This window comes from Vanessa cardui, chromosome 21, assembly GCF_905220365.1.
Source record: "Vanessa cardui chromosome 21, ilVanCard2.1, whole genome shotgun sequence".
Taxonomy (NCBI): domain Eukaryota; kingdom Metazoa; phylum Arthropoda; class Insecta; order Lepidoptera; family Nymphalidae; genus Vanessa; species Vanessa cardui.
The window spans coordinates 4,599,867-4,616,439 of NC_061143.1; the positions used below are offsets into that span (position 1 = coordinate 4,599,867).

Consider the following 16,573-nt stretch of genomic DNA (forward strand, 5'->3'; position numbering starts at 1 on the left):
AAATATCATTTTATTCAATTTTTGTCTCTCTGTCTGTTTGTTCCGGCTTTGGAGCCGCTAGACAGATTTTGATTGGACTTTCACTGGCAGAAAGCTGACGTAAGTTTACGGCTACAACAATAATTTTGTTAAATATAGCGCGTCAAGTGTATGTTGGCGTGTGGCAAAAACATGTACTAATTTTTTTTGTTCATTTATATCTTATTTGTTTTATGTACCCTTATTAAGAAGACTTAGCCAAAATCTATTAAAAATGAGACGTAGAGAATAATTTTCTAGGGAGATATTGGTAAAATAAACAAAAAAGTGGCAAAACAAAGGGTGTAGCAGGTACCGCCACAGGAACGCCAACTTATACTTGACAGTCTGTACAAATGCGCACGAATTCGCGAGCACAGATACTATATAATAAAATGTCATAAGTATATCAAATGTCGAGTCGAGATGGCCCAGTGGTTAGAACGCGTGCAACTTAACCGATGATTGCGGGTTCAAACCCAGGCAAGCACCGCTGATTCATGTGCTTAATTTGTCTTTATAATTCATCTCGTGCTCAGCGGTGAAGGAAAACACCGTGAAGAAACCTGCATGTGACAAATTTCATAGAAATTCTGCCACATGTGTATTCCACCAACCCGCATTGGAACAGCGTGGTGAATATGTTCCAAACCTTCTCCTCAAAGGGAGAGGAGACCTTTAGCCCAGCAGTGGAAATTTACAGGCTGTTGTTGTATATCAAATGTAATAATAAATTCGTTTTTTATGTTAAATAAATAAATTAAAAAAGTAATGGGGTTGAAATGTCCGTTAGGTCAAGTTTGTCGTAAAGTCAGCTCACCTATCCGGTACACGTGCCAGGCGCCGACGGTGCCGTTGTGCAGCGTGTCCAGTACGTGGAACACGTCTCCGCAGCGGAACGACATCTCGCCCTCCGTGGGCTCCGTGTAGTGGAAGTGCGTCTTGATGTGGAACGAGTCTCCCGCTGGAATGGCGAATATTTATAAAGCTTTTTTGTCTATGTGGCTATTTGACAATGTGAATAATAAAGTGTCAATTATTTAAAACAGTATATACTATAAGTTGAAAAATGGTTAATTATTAACTAAAGTTGAAAAAAAAATCCGTAAATAGAAATGCATTTTTTTAAACGTGTCACGTGACACTAAATGCTCCTGATTCGTCGGCTTTATGATGACGTCACTTGCTCGTTAACCTCGTTTGTCTACTGTATGTGGATTTTATGTGCCCCAGATTAAAATACAGGCAAGTGACGTCACCAACCGCATTGCAACTCCACATTGTCAAAGTAAGTAAGTAATTTGATATTTTTCAATAAATATGTAAAAATGAACAACTTTTACTGGGTTCCTTAACCTCTACTTAATAATATAAAATGGATTTTAAAAACCAGTCAAATAGCATACTCTGGTTGATTTTTTTATATTACTCACGCATCTGTCCGCTGGCCACTGCGTTGTACTCGTCGGGCGAGTGCTGTACTATCAGGTCTATTCTTTCCTGTAAACTTAGCAGGAACAGAACTGCCTCCTCCCGCGTCACCCCTTTCATTTCCATGTCGTTGACCTGAAGAGTATAAATGACGTGAATTAGATCAAATACTATATCCTACGATTTTGTCTTTTAATGGCCCAATTATCAATAGCACTTGACAAATTTTGAGTCAATACTATGAAAAATCAGGTTTGAGCTTTTTTTTTGATTTCCCTGTGAATCAGGGAATATTAACCTTCTAGGTTTTGACAACCTCCGTGGTCGAGTGGTGTGTACACCGGTTTTTATGGGTACGTAACTCCGAGGTCCCGGGTTCGATTCCCGGCCGAGTCGATGTGGATTACCATTAGTTTTATATGTTGTCTTGGGTCTGGGTGTTTGTGGTGCCGTCGTTACTTCTGATTTTCCATAACACAAGTGCTTCAGCTACTTACATCGGGATCAGAGTAATGTATGTGATGTTGTCTCATATTTATTAAAAAAAACTTTTTCTTTAAATTTTGTTTCTTAAAGATTTGTACCTTGAGAATCTTGTCCGCCGGTTGGAGTCCCTGTAGCGCAGCGGGACTGGTTGGCTGCACTCCAGATACAAAGACGCCAGATCGATTTCCGCCACACAATCTGAGTCCAACTGAACCTTCCTTTTGGAAACTTATTAATCTCGGTTCGCTTCTGTCAAAAATAAAAAAACAATTAATGTATAGTAGGTTTTCCCACTTGGTCGGAATTCGAGTGTAATTCAGAAAAGTAGACATGATTTTACAAATTTAAAACTTTATTCTACTCCCATTTCCAAACTATCATCACATAGACGAACTTGTACACAGAAGTAAAAGGTCAGAATAGTTTTGTCAATTATAGTCGCACTATGCAAATATAGATACTAAAATGCAACTTAGAATAAATGTCGCGACGACAAATACTTACGGCGGCTTGTTCCTCTGATTGGTCATACCATCTTCTTCATATAATTGCCTACGACTGCTATAGTAATCTGTAAATTAAAATGGAATAAAAAATCACAAAGAACGGTTAAAAACAAATAACACATTCTAATAATCATTTGAGTACGTGTTAATTTCCATGTGTAAAATAATATTTTTGGTTTCGAATTTGCTAGAGTGCAAAGTGCAAACTTGTCCTGTCATATCCTCTCCTAGACTATATTACTTCTTTTTTATTAAGTGAATGTTGCCATAGCACATACCATCATTTCTCGGTGGAGGTGGTCGCGGCGGCTGCTCGTCGAGAGGCCCGCGCCGGTTGTCAGCACCACGAACCGGCGCCGCCACGTACAGATTCTGTCCGCTGCTGGAGTACGGAGAGGACATCGTATCCCCACTGCTAGGATAGGTCGTGTGAGGCGTCGCTTCTGGAAAAATAAGGGCAATTGAATTAGGGGATTACCTCGACTGATGCGTGATGTAAGAACGATTATCCTTTAATTATCAAATAATGTGAGGGTTCGTTTTAATTATAATTTATCGTTAACAAGTGTCCCGGCTTTGCACGGGTGGATATAAGTTTTGTATTTTTAGTTATCATTATTTTTTTTGTTTGATGTATTTTAGGATAAGTGATACTTTGTTATGTTTCGTTTTTTATGTCGTGTGAAAGTAGTGTAATTTGCTCAATAAATGTTTATTATGATGATTATTATTATTATTGTTTCTTTTAATTTAAATTTTATCTATACACATATGTTTGTTCTGTCATTAAATACATTGAAATATATTATTATAGAAATGAAAACTCCCTGGTCCGTTCCATTTTAACTTATTCACACAATAACCTTAATTAATTATACCAATTCAATTGTCGATTAGTGAAAACCGCATGAGAATCCGTTCTGTAGTTTTGGAGTTTATCGAGAACATATAGACAGACAGCTGCGGCCTGTTGGCTTTGTTTTATAATATATAGTGATAAGACTGAATCTATCAAAAAAACAATATGGTATTTGAGTCTGTTAGTGTTAAAATTAATATAAATTGAGTTTAGACCACTGACGTGAATAAGGTACGTAAATAAATTTCTCAAAATGTCTTTCAATGACTTTGAAGTTCAAGTAGTTAAGCCATTTTCAAATTAGATATGTTAGATAAATCTCATAAGTTCCAATTAGGAATAGGAAAATCGAATGACGATAACGTAAAAATAGTATAAGTGAATAAATAAATAGCATTATTAAATTGATTTTACGTTGACTATTTTTGTAAAAGTACATGTATGTAAATTATATAAAACACAGGACGCAGGCCACAAATTAAAGTGTCAATCATAAAAATATAATAAGAATTTTAATACATTTCTGCATTAAAAACACGTACCTAAACTACTGTAATTATTCTGGTAATTTCCATTCGTGACCGTCTCCTCCCTAATGAGTTCTCTAGTAACGACCAAGTTAAGTCGATCCTTGCAAGACTCCACGAGTTTCTTGGCTTCTTTCAAGGTCATTGCGTCCGTCACCGCGGTGTTATTGATACGAGATATGACGTCACCCTCGCAAAGACCCTGCCCGGCTTGGTTAAGTTGTTCCCTCGCTCGCATCGTCAATTCTTTTACATAGATCTTACATCCTAGTACTATTCCAAAATCTGAAACAATTAATTCGTCTTAATTAATGTATTCGGAGAGTTTTAGTAAATAAAATATACGTTTTCTGTACCAACCTTCTTTCTTCCCATTTCTCGTGAGAGCTAGTTTGATGGTGGTAGGAGCGGTTGGTGGTGGTGCCGGTGCTCGTCTCCTTACCACCAGCGATACCGTCGCACCAGACTCTCGTAATACCTGGACAGCTCGTGCATACTCTACGTTTTCGAGAGGTACTCCGTTGACCGACACTATTCTGTCGTTTACCCTGTAATACAAATTCTAATTAATATTGGAATAAAGCTGCGATCAAACATGTTATTTAGATTGAAATTTCTTTGTTAACTGTCGTATATAACTATCAAGTATCAACAACAAACGAAGAAAAAATTTCACTCGTCTGAATAACCTTCTTAACGATCTGAGCCGTCTGAAAAGCCTTATAAATGACAACTTGGTAATTACTTATAAATAATTAAGTAAAGTAAAGTAACAGCCTGTAAATTTCCCACTGCTGAGATAAGGCCTCCTCTTCCATTAAGGAGAGTGTTTGGAACATATTCCACCACGCTGTTCCAATGCGGGTTGGTGGAATGCACATGTGGCAGAATTTCGATGAAATTAGACACATGCAGGTTTCCTCACGATGTTTTCCTTCACCGCCGAGCACGAGATGAATTATAAACACAATTAAGCACATATATATAGTGGTGCTTGCCTGGGTTTGAACCCGCAATCATCGGTTAAGATGCACGCGTTCTAACCACTGGGCCATCTCAGCTCCAATAATTATATTATAATATTTTTCTTTTCACAAAAAATGGATATAAAAATAAATACATACTGTAGTTTGTCTTCCGCTGGACCGCCTCTCAAAACATCGGAGACAGCGATGGAAGGATCACCGCTCGCGAAGTGCGGATTGTCTCTGCCCCCAGAGACGGCGATGCCAAACCCGTAACCGGGGACTCTGTTGAGTCGAACTCTGTGCGTCTCCCAACCGGAGTTACGTTCCGCTGTCTGGAAAGAACATCGTATCGATAATAAAGAAGATTATAATCGACCTTATCTATACTTTATTATTATAAATGTGAAAGTAACGCTGTCATCTGTCGCTCTTTCATTGCCAAACCACTGAACCGAATTGGACGAAATTTGGTATGAAACAGATTTGAACTCCAAGACAGGAGATAGGCTACTTTATTTGCCTAAGACGTGACAACTAAACCCCTAAAACGCGAGCGAAGCCGCGGGCGATAACTAGTCATAAATGAATCATTTAAGTGTTTCACGTAACATCAACATCGAATTCCTTTAGTGTTATAATTATTATAAAGAATTTCGCATATTCGAATGAGTTCCGAAATCATTGTGACAGCTCAACGCAAAAGATTTAAATGTTTAAACTTTATTTATGTTAAATAATAAACCTACGCACAGAATTGTGTGATACAGTAACTATATATGTAACTGAATTCTTTTATCTAAATTATTTTTATTAGACTATGTGTCAATAGGACCCAGGGAGGCCGGTCTTATCGTCTTATTCCAAGGTAGATGGCACAATAAACCAGGGCACTGACAGTTGGGCACTTATAATGGTCAAATCGGAAACCATCGGCAATTCAGAATATATTTGAATTTTTTGGAATTGGGGTAATTGCCTTCACACTACTTGCAACTGTCTTATTGTGCTCAAGACCATAATAAATACTGCACTTAATGTAATAATAATACAGTATTATATTTTTAACAGGTAAGGCTATAGTTGTTCTTTTTTTAAAATAGAGGGAACGTCCCTGAGTAATAATGCAGATTACAGTACAGAAAGTCGTCCGTACGCGTCAAAGGTTTTCGAGGACATTGTAATTAGAACTAGATGAGAATGACATTCACAGAGAATCAAAGTGAGCTGCAGTAACAAAGAAACAAGTTATGTATACAAAGGAACGCGTGCATTTTTAATTTTATCTTCTTGTATTACAGTGGAAGGTATCAAACACCTTTAGAGATAAATCCATGAAGTAGTTTTATTAAATGTTAAGTAACAGACGGTGTATGTTCCATTGCTGGGCCTTCTCTAAATTTGAGGTTCGGAGATTATTCGACATCGCTTTTTCAGTTTGATGAGTAAATGTGTTAAAGGGAAGATTATTTTTTTAGTGGTAGCTTATATAAAATAATAAATACATAGCTAAGGTTCAATCCAAAATGTTTTTAAATCGTTTTATTTTTTCTGTCAACAAAGACCTATTCTGAAATTTGTATTGTATCTTCAGTAATGTTATTATGTAAGAATTAACTTCGTATTTCACTCGTGAGAACTCGATGAGTGAGTTCTCGATGTTGAATACCGACTTACGGTGACACGGTATTTTGATACGTGTATCCAATAAATTTAATAATTATTATTGATAATATCCCATATCACTTTCTGACATTCGAAGATCGTATTATGAGATGAGTTTCAAGTTTGCTCGCCTAAAATAACTCTACTATTTATCAACTATTACTTATTTCCACTGGTGACAGAAGGGCTTATTCACTTTTTCTCAAAGGACTGTAATTACTATTCTAGGGGGGAAATACTGGTAGCATTATTGGCGCAGTCATAATTTGTACAGTTACCATTTTTTTTTTTCGTAATTATGATAATAATGCTTAAAAGTTATTTTTGTAATAATTTCCTCGTTAAATTAGCTAAGCTATAATAAATTTGTGTAAGATGTTTAATACAGGAGCATTCGGTTTCCACTTACTTATCAGAAGAAAACGAATTACCTGTAGTATTGTAAGTGTACGAATATAGCACCTACTATATCAATAAAAAAAATCGAACGTAAATTAATTGTTTCTTAATTAATAAAAATTTAATTTCAGATATCAGATCTTGCGGACAACTTAAATGGCCGTCCTCTATACCTGCGCTATGTATTGCACAAAAAATCCCTTTGTGTCTTAGCCGGGCCATATCATCGATTGTACAACCTCTCGTAATCTAGTTAGAAATCCAATTACGTCTAAGTATGCAATGTATTGTTAAATATACACGAACAATGTAAAAAAAAATAGTTCGATATTCTTATATTAGTTATTACTTGAAATTTTATATGTATATAGTGCTCTTGGTCGATACTTTAACTTTGGTTTTCCATTCCATAATTGTTCGTACAAATTTATCTGTAATACTACCAAGTAAGAAGCCTCGCTTGTTATTTATTAACGAATTCGTTTTGGTAAAAATATCTTTGGAGAAATCGGTGAAAAATCCTATCCAAATGATTGATCGTTTCATTTAAAAAGATACAATATAAGTATTGAATTAAAAATATATCTTAATTTTGATTGAATGAACGAGATCATATCAAAGTAATGCCTCGGCGAATAGCGAAGGGATAAGTCATAGTTCCACTTAAACCGATAAGAAATCCATCAAAATTCTTCACATCAACGGTCCATTGTCGTGTCGAGTGAATGTATTACATGACTAATACTATGAAACGTTAATCAAGATTTACTTTGAATAGATACTAAAAGCAGGAGAGGGCTGGCGGTAGCGGAGGCGTTACTGTTAGGACAATGTGTCTTTGAATATGCCTTCAAAGCTTTAGAATCAATCCTAAACCTCATTCTATATCTAGCTTGAGTTTGAGTTTGAGTTTGATATCAGTAGTGAATTTCTTATTACAGATAGACCAAAAAGTCTACGACAAAATATTTTTTGGGACGTCTTATTTTTAAATACAATTTTCCGAGGCCCAACTAGGTCAGAATAGTTTCCAAATATGTACCTAATTCTATAAATCGTTTACATAATTTTCATATTTATTATTATATAATATTTTTAGTTTTGTATAAAATAACATAGGCGGCGATTGGATCAACATTTTGTTAATGTGCTTTTGTGGGTGTATATTTAAATTCTATTTTGCATAATTTGTAGACAATTATATTATTAACTTTTGATGTATTCTGTACACGTCGAATGCGCTAGTAACTGTGAGCTGTAGATTACTATATTATACATCTCATACAATTATTATTATACTGGGTCAATTTCAGAGCATAGCATTGAATTTGTTATTATTAGAATGTCTGATCAGAGGATTCCTTTAAACTATTAGGAGTAAGAATGAGAAGATTTATAAGAAACCAACAATTTCAAATCCAGATCTGTTCTTTTTTCGAACTTGTCACTTTTTCATTGGCACAAAACATTGTTATGGCCTCAGATGGATAAATCTCTCATATTTAGCTTGTTATAGATGATAATATAATAATTATACTGTATTTGGGATCACATGTATCCGTCTCAGCAAAATTAAAACTACTTTCATCCAAATTCGACAATTCAGAAAGTGGCAATTATGAATTAACGTTAGATTTTTTTTTATTTTACTTAAAAATACACAAAGGAACTTATACATAAGTATAGAATTAACACTTAGAATTAAGATTGTTATCTATTTTCCGGTAATAGATATTATAATATAGAAAGGTCTTTATGGAACATTTCTAAGATTTCCGGGCGTTGAGTTTAAAACCCACGTTGTGTATTGAGTAGTTATTAGAAACTTCCGATTGTTAAACTTAACATAAAATTATTCGATCTTTAATTAACGTATTTTTTTCTTTTTAATTTATAAACAGTCCTATAATTAAGCTGTCAAACTCAAAAATCGATTCAAAATATCGATTCTACACAAATTCGTTGTTTTAAAAGCTGCTAGTCGATTTAATAGGTAAATACTTCAAGAGGAAACCGGAATATTTGATAATAGAAATAATGTATTGTTAATATCTGATTTACTTACTGCGTATGTATGTCAATCATTCAATTACCGAATGTTGTCATTATCTCATGATATTAAGTTACTCTTAATTCTACAATTTCCTCTTGTTGGGCAACATTTACCTACATTCTTTGCTAGACCTTCTAAAACCAGTCACCTAGCATTGATGACCTAAAATTATTCTCATGGTCAGATATTATAGTATGAATAGCAAAGTAATACAAATTGCAATTTACTATCGATAACAATTTAGTAAGGATTTCATTTTCAATATGGGATATTTTCGGTATAAAAAATATTATTGATTCAAAAACCTCTACAAACTTAGATGTTACATGTCCTGTAGGTATATTCAGTCACACGTTCATTGTTTCTACTTCACCGCCAAGGAAACATTATGGTAAATCAACTTTAAGAAAGTTTATTTACCTATTTAAGAGATTAAAAAAATAATAATAATTAAACAACTTAGTTTTTTTAATCTTCTCAACCATTAAAAACAATAAGACGGCTTTTAATTGACTAATATCTATATATTTGTCAATTAATAAGCAAGTGTACAAAATACTCCCAATAATAAAATGAGCAGCGATTCAACACTAACTCATGAGTTAAAACTTGGACTATTTACTATCTATTGATTATGGCTGTAAAACCCCATCGTCATCAACATAATAAATGCAGAAGCCATAGCAACATTGACAGATTAGATTAGCTTGAGAAAGGACACTGAATCGGTTGGTGTCGATGAAATTCGATTAGTTACCTACTCTACCATGTACCTACTATTACTTCATAGTATTATACTTATTTATTTATTTACATAGGTACTTTATTAAACGCTTTAAAGAAAATGGGACAAACGGCGGACTTAATTGCCTGAAGGCATTCTCTGCCAGTCAACCTTTAGGTCAAACAGAAAACCATGAATGCGGTAATTAGTAATTGACAATACACAACAATATACACATTTAGTATCCACAAAATGAATACATATATTTTATCTATAGTCAAAAATGTTTAGGTAATAATAATAGGGCATAATAGAAGTAATGTTTACTAGGGGGAAACTACTAGAGGGAACATGAACTTTCTGACAATATACGCTCACGTAGACGAGTCTTAAAAGTTAGAGATAGCTTTTCTAATATGTTCGGGTATTTATTTAATTTCAGGTGGTACCGGTGTGTACCGGTATTGACACTGGCTCACTCAAAATCTCAATAATACTAAGTATTGCTATTTGAAGATAGAATATTCGATTAGTGAGTGGCATCTTTCTAAAGGGGCTCAAAATCAAACACCAAGTATTCGTTCTTAATTAATAAGCACCTAATATATTCATTTATGGTTTATACTCGTACAGTACAGTACGTTCTCTTTACACTTAGTAAAAAATATTTGATGGTTATTGTAAGAATTATATATAATACTTTGTAATAAATAATTTTGAATGGTATGTTTTGTTATAAATAATTGTCTAGCCGCTTGTAAAAGCTGCTTAATAGGATTATGACAAAACAAAAATAAAGCGTATTATTAAAAGGTTAAAGATCTACCTATTTTTTTACAGATCGAAGTCGAACGAATAAATTATTATGCTCATAAATTCGCCTACGCAGATTTAATCATCTTTACTTATATAACAAAAACCTTGTTCAGAAACTACGTTTGTTACTTTAGAAATTCACACAAATACCAACATCACCTACTCCAAACACATAGATTTAGTTCCTAATTCTATAATAAAATAATCTTAAAAAAATAAATAAATAAATTACTTGATGGAAATACAAAGGAAATTCCCGCCTCATTCGAGTTTGGGTGGATATGATTGCACGGCTTCAGCATATATCCTAGAATATCCTAGATAAAACAGCAAAATAATAATATCGACTCACAAATGACCTACTGTTAAGCGAAGTTTTAAGGAGATGTAGAGTTTATACACGCTGTTCCATTTGTGCCCACATGTGATATGCCAATGCATTATATCCAACACATGCAGGTTTTATCATGATATTCTATTCCTTTGCCACCAAACATAAGAAATCAACAGAAATCAGCGGTGCTTGTCCGAATTGCAAACCTATGGTTCCACCTACTGCATATAAAGGGCCATCTTTATACTTGTTAATGTCTGAGTAGGTACCACCCACTCATCAGATATTCTTATACTTAGTATTGTTTGACATAACATCTTAGTTCCCAAGGTTGTTGGCGCATTGTCGCTGTAAGGAATGATTAATATTTCTTACAGCGCCAATATACATACCCGATATAGCCATGTATATTGGACCTCTTAAGATCGTTAGATATAGTTATTTTTATTTGATATTTATAAAATGGCTTAAGGAAATATAAAAACAAGTTTTTGTCATTGTATTGACATGTCTCCCTATGTTAATCTTACTTTATTAGCCGGAAGTTAGAGATATATCGAAGCAGTTTACCTTTTCACTAACTAATATAATAGTTTAAGTCTCCGTAGTAATTTTTAGCGTAATTGTCGGTATTTCTACACACACACACACATTTATCTATATTATGAACAGTAACAAGTATGACAAATAAATATACGATTTATTTTATCAAAAATATATATTAAATTTATAATAAATAATTGTAATTCGGATTATCGTGTGATAAAGTATTTCGAATAACCAAATCTACCTATATTTATTATTCCCACCAGCGCTACTGGTCTGTTTTAAAAATCTGTCCGAATCTATAACTACTTAAATAAATATTATAAATTATATTTCGAACCTGCAATTTTTCCAATCCAAGATTATCCAACTTCATCTTAAAATAAAGTTTACTCATCGAAAAACTGCCAGTTTCACTATTCACATCACAAATTCTTGATTTTTCTTGAATTTTCACTAAATCGCAATATTAAAAAAAAAGGCACAATGTCCGCAATTAAAGATTTATGAATTATTTTCATAGTCTTCGTAAAAAGAGGTTAACATTAAATAACAACTTTTTTTTAAATATTGTAATAGTATGCCGAAGGTTCTATCGTAGGCGTCCAGCGATGACGCTGCGTCGCGCCATATGAGATTACACTACCTACTACCTTGTGCTTGTTTAAAGTTCGAAGGCAGTAACATTATATCACTAAGTTCAAACTACCATGAATCGTATTAATTTTCTCAACTGAAACACGTTTATTTAACTTGGTCGGTTGAAACATGTGCCACTATAGTAAGCACCATTGATGTTAACACCGTTTTATTTGTCCCCAAATTAGCAGAAACGAAATTCCGTAGCATCTTAGTAATGAGAGCATTGCATTCTCTTTTTACGAAGTTTATACCTTTTTAAAAATACATTTAATTAACTATTTTTAATTTTATTTAATTGTATATTTTCTTTAAACAAAACATTACATTTTTTATTTAAATATATAATTCTATTTACGCGTTTAAAACCGCTATTATTCCAAATTGGAACCACCTGCCACCGAATACTTAGAAAGCCTTAAGCAAATTCCAACTATTTCACAAAGCTGTCGCGTACGCAGTAAACATTGTACGGCATCATTATTCAACCTGCAATCCTATATGCTACGAATAATTTGCATACACGACTCGTACAATAGCTCCTATTACCGATACATAAGGTTTTAATTACAGTGTAAATACTTTCCACGCCCGCAAAGTCTTTGGTGGGTTACTTTACAGACAATGGACATTCTATACCTTGCGATATTTAGTTAACAGATAAACACGCCTTTTTGGTCTTAATACCTTATACAATAAGGGAATTATTTCCCTGCCATTGCGAGCGACCGATAGTCAAAATTATGATGCGACACGCAATGTCACCGTCGAATATTGAATTAATAGGATTTTGCTTCAAGTCTATATAGTAAAATATACGGTGACATATTCAAATTTAAAAAAAGAACGTACCTGACCGGTATCGAATATGTAAACGTTTGGTACCAAGCCCAAAAATTACTTAGACATAATCATAGATACACAACATATGCATAAGTAATATAATTTAAACCATTAATTACTTAGTTGAAATGGTTAAAAAGTGCTGTGTGAAAGCTCCTGATGAAAAAAAAAAACACAAAACACCTATCCACAAACTGTACTTAAAAGTACAAGGCTATTTTTTATTTTTTTTATGAAACCTTTTATGACTAAAAGAGAGAACACAGGTGGTTTGAAATTCAAAATAAAAAATATTAATAAGATTTTCTTTTATTTCTAAAAAAATACAGTATTTCGAGTCTTATACAATAACAGTAAACCATGACATATTTAACAACATAAGGAAATTAATTTTCTGTTACAATAATTTATAGTAATGATTGTATTTTAGTCATATACTTGCATCTAAATATGCAATAATATATTACTTAAAATAGTCAGTATATGCTAAATTGGTTTATTAGCTACCAAACTGATCTGAATTTTACTACAGTAGATATTACAAAGGTGGTCTGTCATTTCCTTCGTAATTTGTTGTGATGAATAGGTTGGTAATAAAAAGGTTCTAAGGTTTTTGTTTCAAATAATTATCCACATTCATAAACAAAATAATTATGTCTTTACTACATATATGCTAGAACATAATGCTAAGTCCATTTTAATGGTTAATGAAAAATTACTAAATAATATTATTAAGGCCAATTACTATAAAATTGATAATTCCTTTTCTAATATCACATTTAATATAACATAGTATAGTTAAAAACAAACATATTTTATACAAAACAGAAAAGTGATTTATTGTTTTATTTTGTTGGATAACCCGTTAACGATGAAATATTTGTGCCTTTAAAATCCATAATATCATCTGGATTCGTTTTCAATTTCTCTATTATTGTACTTCTCTCAAATCTAATCATATTTAAGTATTCGTCTCGTAAATATCTTATTTTCTCAATTATATTCCTTCTATGGCCTGACCTAATTGAAGGTTTCTTTAGAAGTTCTGTTAGTTCTTGTATATTATCTGGTAGATTATCATAATCACAATTATCCTGTTCTATTGTTACGTTTGGATATTTTTCAGGGAATTGTCGGGTTTGATTTTTTAGTCTCTTTACACAAATGTGATTTTGTAAATTGTGACTTTCTTCATACACTTCCCTGCCTTCATCATCATAAACTATCTTCCTATTTAATGCACAACTACATTCGTCATCCTCATCGGTCTCATGTTTTCGTTTTCCCTCATTAGTTGTTTTACCGTCTAAATTTAATAAATGTCCATATTTAGACTCAATATTTATGAGCACTGCTTTGCATTTTTCGTAAACACTTTTCAACTCATTTAAGCCACTTTTAGAGATTTCAGTTATGTTTAGATTATCGTCGTCAGAAGTTGATAATGGCTGTGTTTTGCGCTTGTGTTTTTTAACCGGTTTCTCACTTTTTTCAACACTTTTAATATTTTGTTCTTCACTAGAACTTTCAACGCCTTTTTCTGGGATTTCTCGCACGTGGTTTTTAACAACAATGTACTTTTTTGATTCCATATTCTGCATTTGTACCGTGGACTTCGATGACCCTTCTGAATCGACTTGTATTACCATTGCGAATCTTCACTGTATTCAATTCTTTATTCTTCTCGTAAAAAGTCAAGATTGTTACTTTCTTACCATTTATAGCCAGTGCTTTGAAAAATTAATAAGTTACTGTATTTTATAATACACCGAAGTAAACACGTGCAAATATATCTTTTGAAAATTGACAGTGACAGTCAATTTTGAACAATAAACAAAAATAACTAGTGTTGCGTCAAATTTAGCACAACTGATTCAAATATACTTCATCGAATGTATAAGGTTATCTAGGTTATGTTAATAAGTCTATGATTTTGAAAAACATTATCACTTTTCACAAAAATTATTTATGTTTAATAATTCTTATAATATAACGACATAAAATTATTTATTATACATCTTCATAGAGATTTTATTCAGTTTCACATTTCCTACACTAAGGCGAGGTACCAACTGCGTAATATTAACACAAGATGGCCGCCAATGCAAAGCGTTCGGATACTCGCTCCATAACCACTAGCTTTAAAGTAAAGACAATATTACGTTAATTGTAAAACATATGAAATGAGTTGATAAAATGACAATTAATTTTATGAAAGTATTGGTTAATTAAAAGAAAGGTATTTTTTTTATAATTTTTAATCATTGTTTTGATGTTTTCTTTTTTTTTTCTTTTTAGGAATTTCATCTTCATTACATGTTGCAATCTGTTCATGTATTTCTTCATTTAGTTTATTTTTATCTTTCTTTTTCTTCTTTATTGGCTCGTTTTCAAATGAATCTTCAGTTAGTTCTTGATATTTCTTCTTTTTTGACTTTTTTACTTTAGTTTCTTGTAAAGTATCAGGCTGAAGTTCATTATTTAATCCTAAATCTTCATTACTACAATGTTCTTCTGTTACCTCAGATTGTTCTTTTTTCTTTGACTTTTTCTTTTTCTTTACTAATTCTTCATGGTTATCTATAATAGTATGTGATGAGGTAGTTTCGACATTATCTTTATTATTCATATTATAAAATGAAAATCCTTGGTAGGCAGAAGTATTAGTGGTTTCATTATCCGTTTCAGTATCATTTGAAAAACCTTTGAAACTGTAATCAGCAACCACTTCCTCATTATTGGATTGGTATTTAGAATTCAACAATTTGCCTTTTGATTTTAAGCTGGCCAATTTATTTTTAAAGTAATCATCCATATTACCCTTCTCGGTAAATACCTGTTCACTAGTTTTTACATCATCTTGCACAAGTTTTTCTTCTTCTTTCTCTTTCAAACTTTTTTTACCAAATATATTAGCCAAATCTTTTTCACTGTACCGTGACATGTCCTTGCCGCGTGTAAACTTGTGGTAGTGGATACGAGCCTTACTTTTCTTTGATTTGTCTTCTAATGAAACTCCACTATGTAAAATCTCAGTGTTATTCTCAGCTGAAAGCAAATACAAAATGTAATAACTCTCATGATAATATTTTAGTTATTATAGGAAAAGATTTAAAAATTGTAATTAATGAAAAGCTTATGTGTTTAATATCTTCAGGAGAAGATGCTGACTGGTATATTATTTGTATCTGTGCTTTACTGTTAATAGTAAAAAATATTTTTATAAATAATAAAATCTAATTAATTTACAAGTGTTGTTAATAACATTAAAATGTGAGAAGTAAAGTTTAAAACTTTTTTTATAAATATAAATACTATTTAATTGGTTAACTAATTCATAATAATAGAATGCTTACCATTCGATAGATTCGCAAGTAGGGCGTTAAAGTCATCTTCATGTTTTGTCCATTGGTCGTTCTTATCTTCAAAACCCAATCCTCGCTCATCGTTTTTATATTTAGCTACGACATGATCAACCATTCCATTTTCTTTCGCACCTAACCCTTTGCCCGCACTCCAACCCATTTTTTCCAACATTTTCTGACCGAACTTGTTAGTGTCATTGCTCCAAGCATTGTTTTTAGCACGAAGATTTATCACTTTCTGCTTACGACGAGGTGCCGCTAACATCGACATGTTTATATAAATAAGTTACAGTAGTTTATATTCACTTATTTCATTTTCACGTGTTACACTTGTCAAAATGGACGGTGTTTGAGCGAACACGACTCGCAAGTTGCCACAGATAAAATCAAAAGCAAA

General features: G+C 32.7%; 3 protein-coding genes across 13 annotated transcripts in view; all 3 read right to left on the reverse strand.

Annotated features, from left to right (window-relative positions):
* The window catches only part of LOC124538776 (tight junction protein ZO-2-like), a 120,068-nt gene that overhangs the window by 19,444 nt on the left and 84,051 nt on the right, over positions 1–16,573 (reverse strand). For 10 of the 11 annotated variants that reach the window (XR_006966996.1, XR_006966995.1, XM_047115962.1 and 7 more), the window contains 8 exons: positions 4,952–5,127; positions 4,188–4,375; positions 3,843–4,112; positions 2,720–2,884; positions 2,440–2,506; positions 2,034–2,184; positions 1,452–1,584; positions 839–982 (listed from right to left, as the gene is read on the reverse strand). Coding sequence is in view for 9 of the 11 variants with exons in the window: in XM_047115962.1 (XP_046971918.1) it covers positions 839–982; positions 1,452–1,584; positions 2,034–2,184; positions 2,440–2,506; positions 2,720–2,884; positions 3,843–4,112; positions 4,188–4,375; positions 4,952–5,127 (1,294 nt within the window). In the remaining 2 variants the exon portion in view is untranslated. Of the gene's footprint in view, positions 1–838; positions 983–1,451; positions 1,585–2,033; positions 2,185–2,439; positions 2,507–2,719; positions 2,885–3,842; positions 4,113–4,187; positions 4,376–4,951; positions 5,128–11,669; positions 11,877–16,573 lie in introns of those variants that run through there. The other variant, XM_047115966.1, reaches the window with a different exon arrangement.
* On the reverse strand, positions 13,103–14,480 carry LOC124538779. Its single transcript, XM_047115972.1, has one exon. It carries the CDS (start codon positions 14,458–14,460, stop codon positions 13,657–13,659), a length of 804 nt encoding a protein of 267 aa, XP_046971928.1. The 5' UTR covers positions 14,461–14,480; the 3' UTR covers positions 13,103–13,656.
* Positions 14,412–16,561, reverse strand: LOC124538778 (PIN2/TERF1-interacting telomerase inhibitor 1). The gene is made up of 2 exons (XM_047115971.1): positions 16,168–16,561; positions 14,412–15,859 (listed from the first exon to the last, which is right to left on the reverse strand). The coding sequence occupies exons 1-2, from the start codon at positions 16,445–16,447 to the stop codon at positions 15,069–15,071; spliced, it is 1,071 nt and encodes a 356-aa protein (XP_046971927.1). The 5' UTR covers positions 16,448–16,561; the 3' UTR covers positions 14,412–15,068.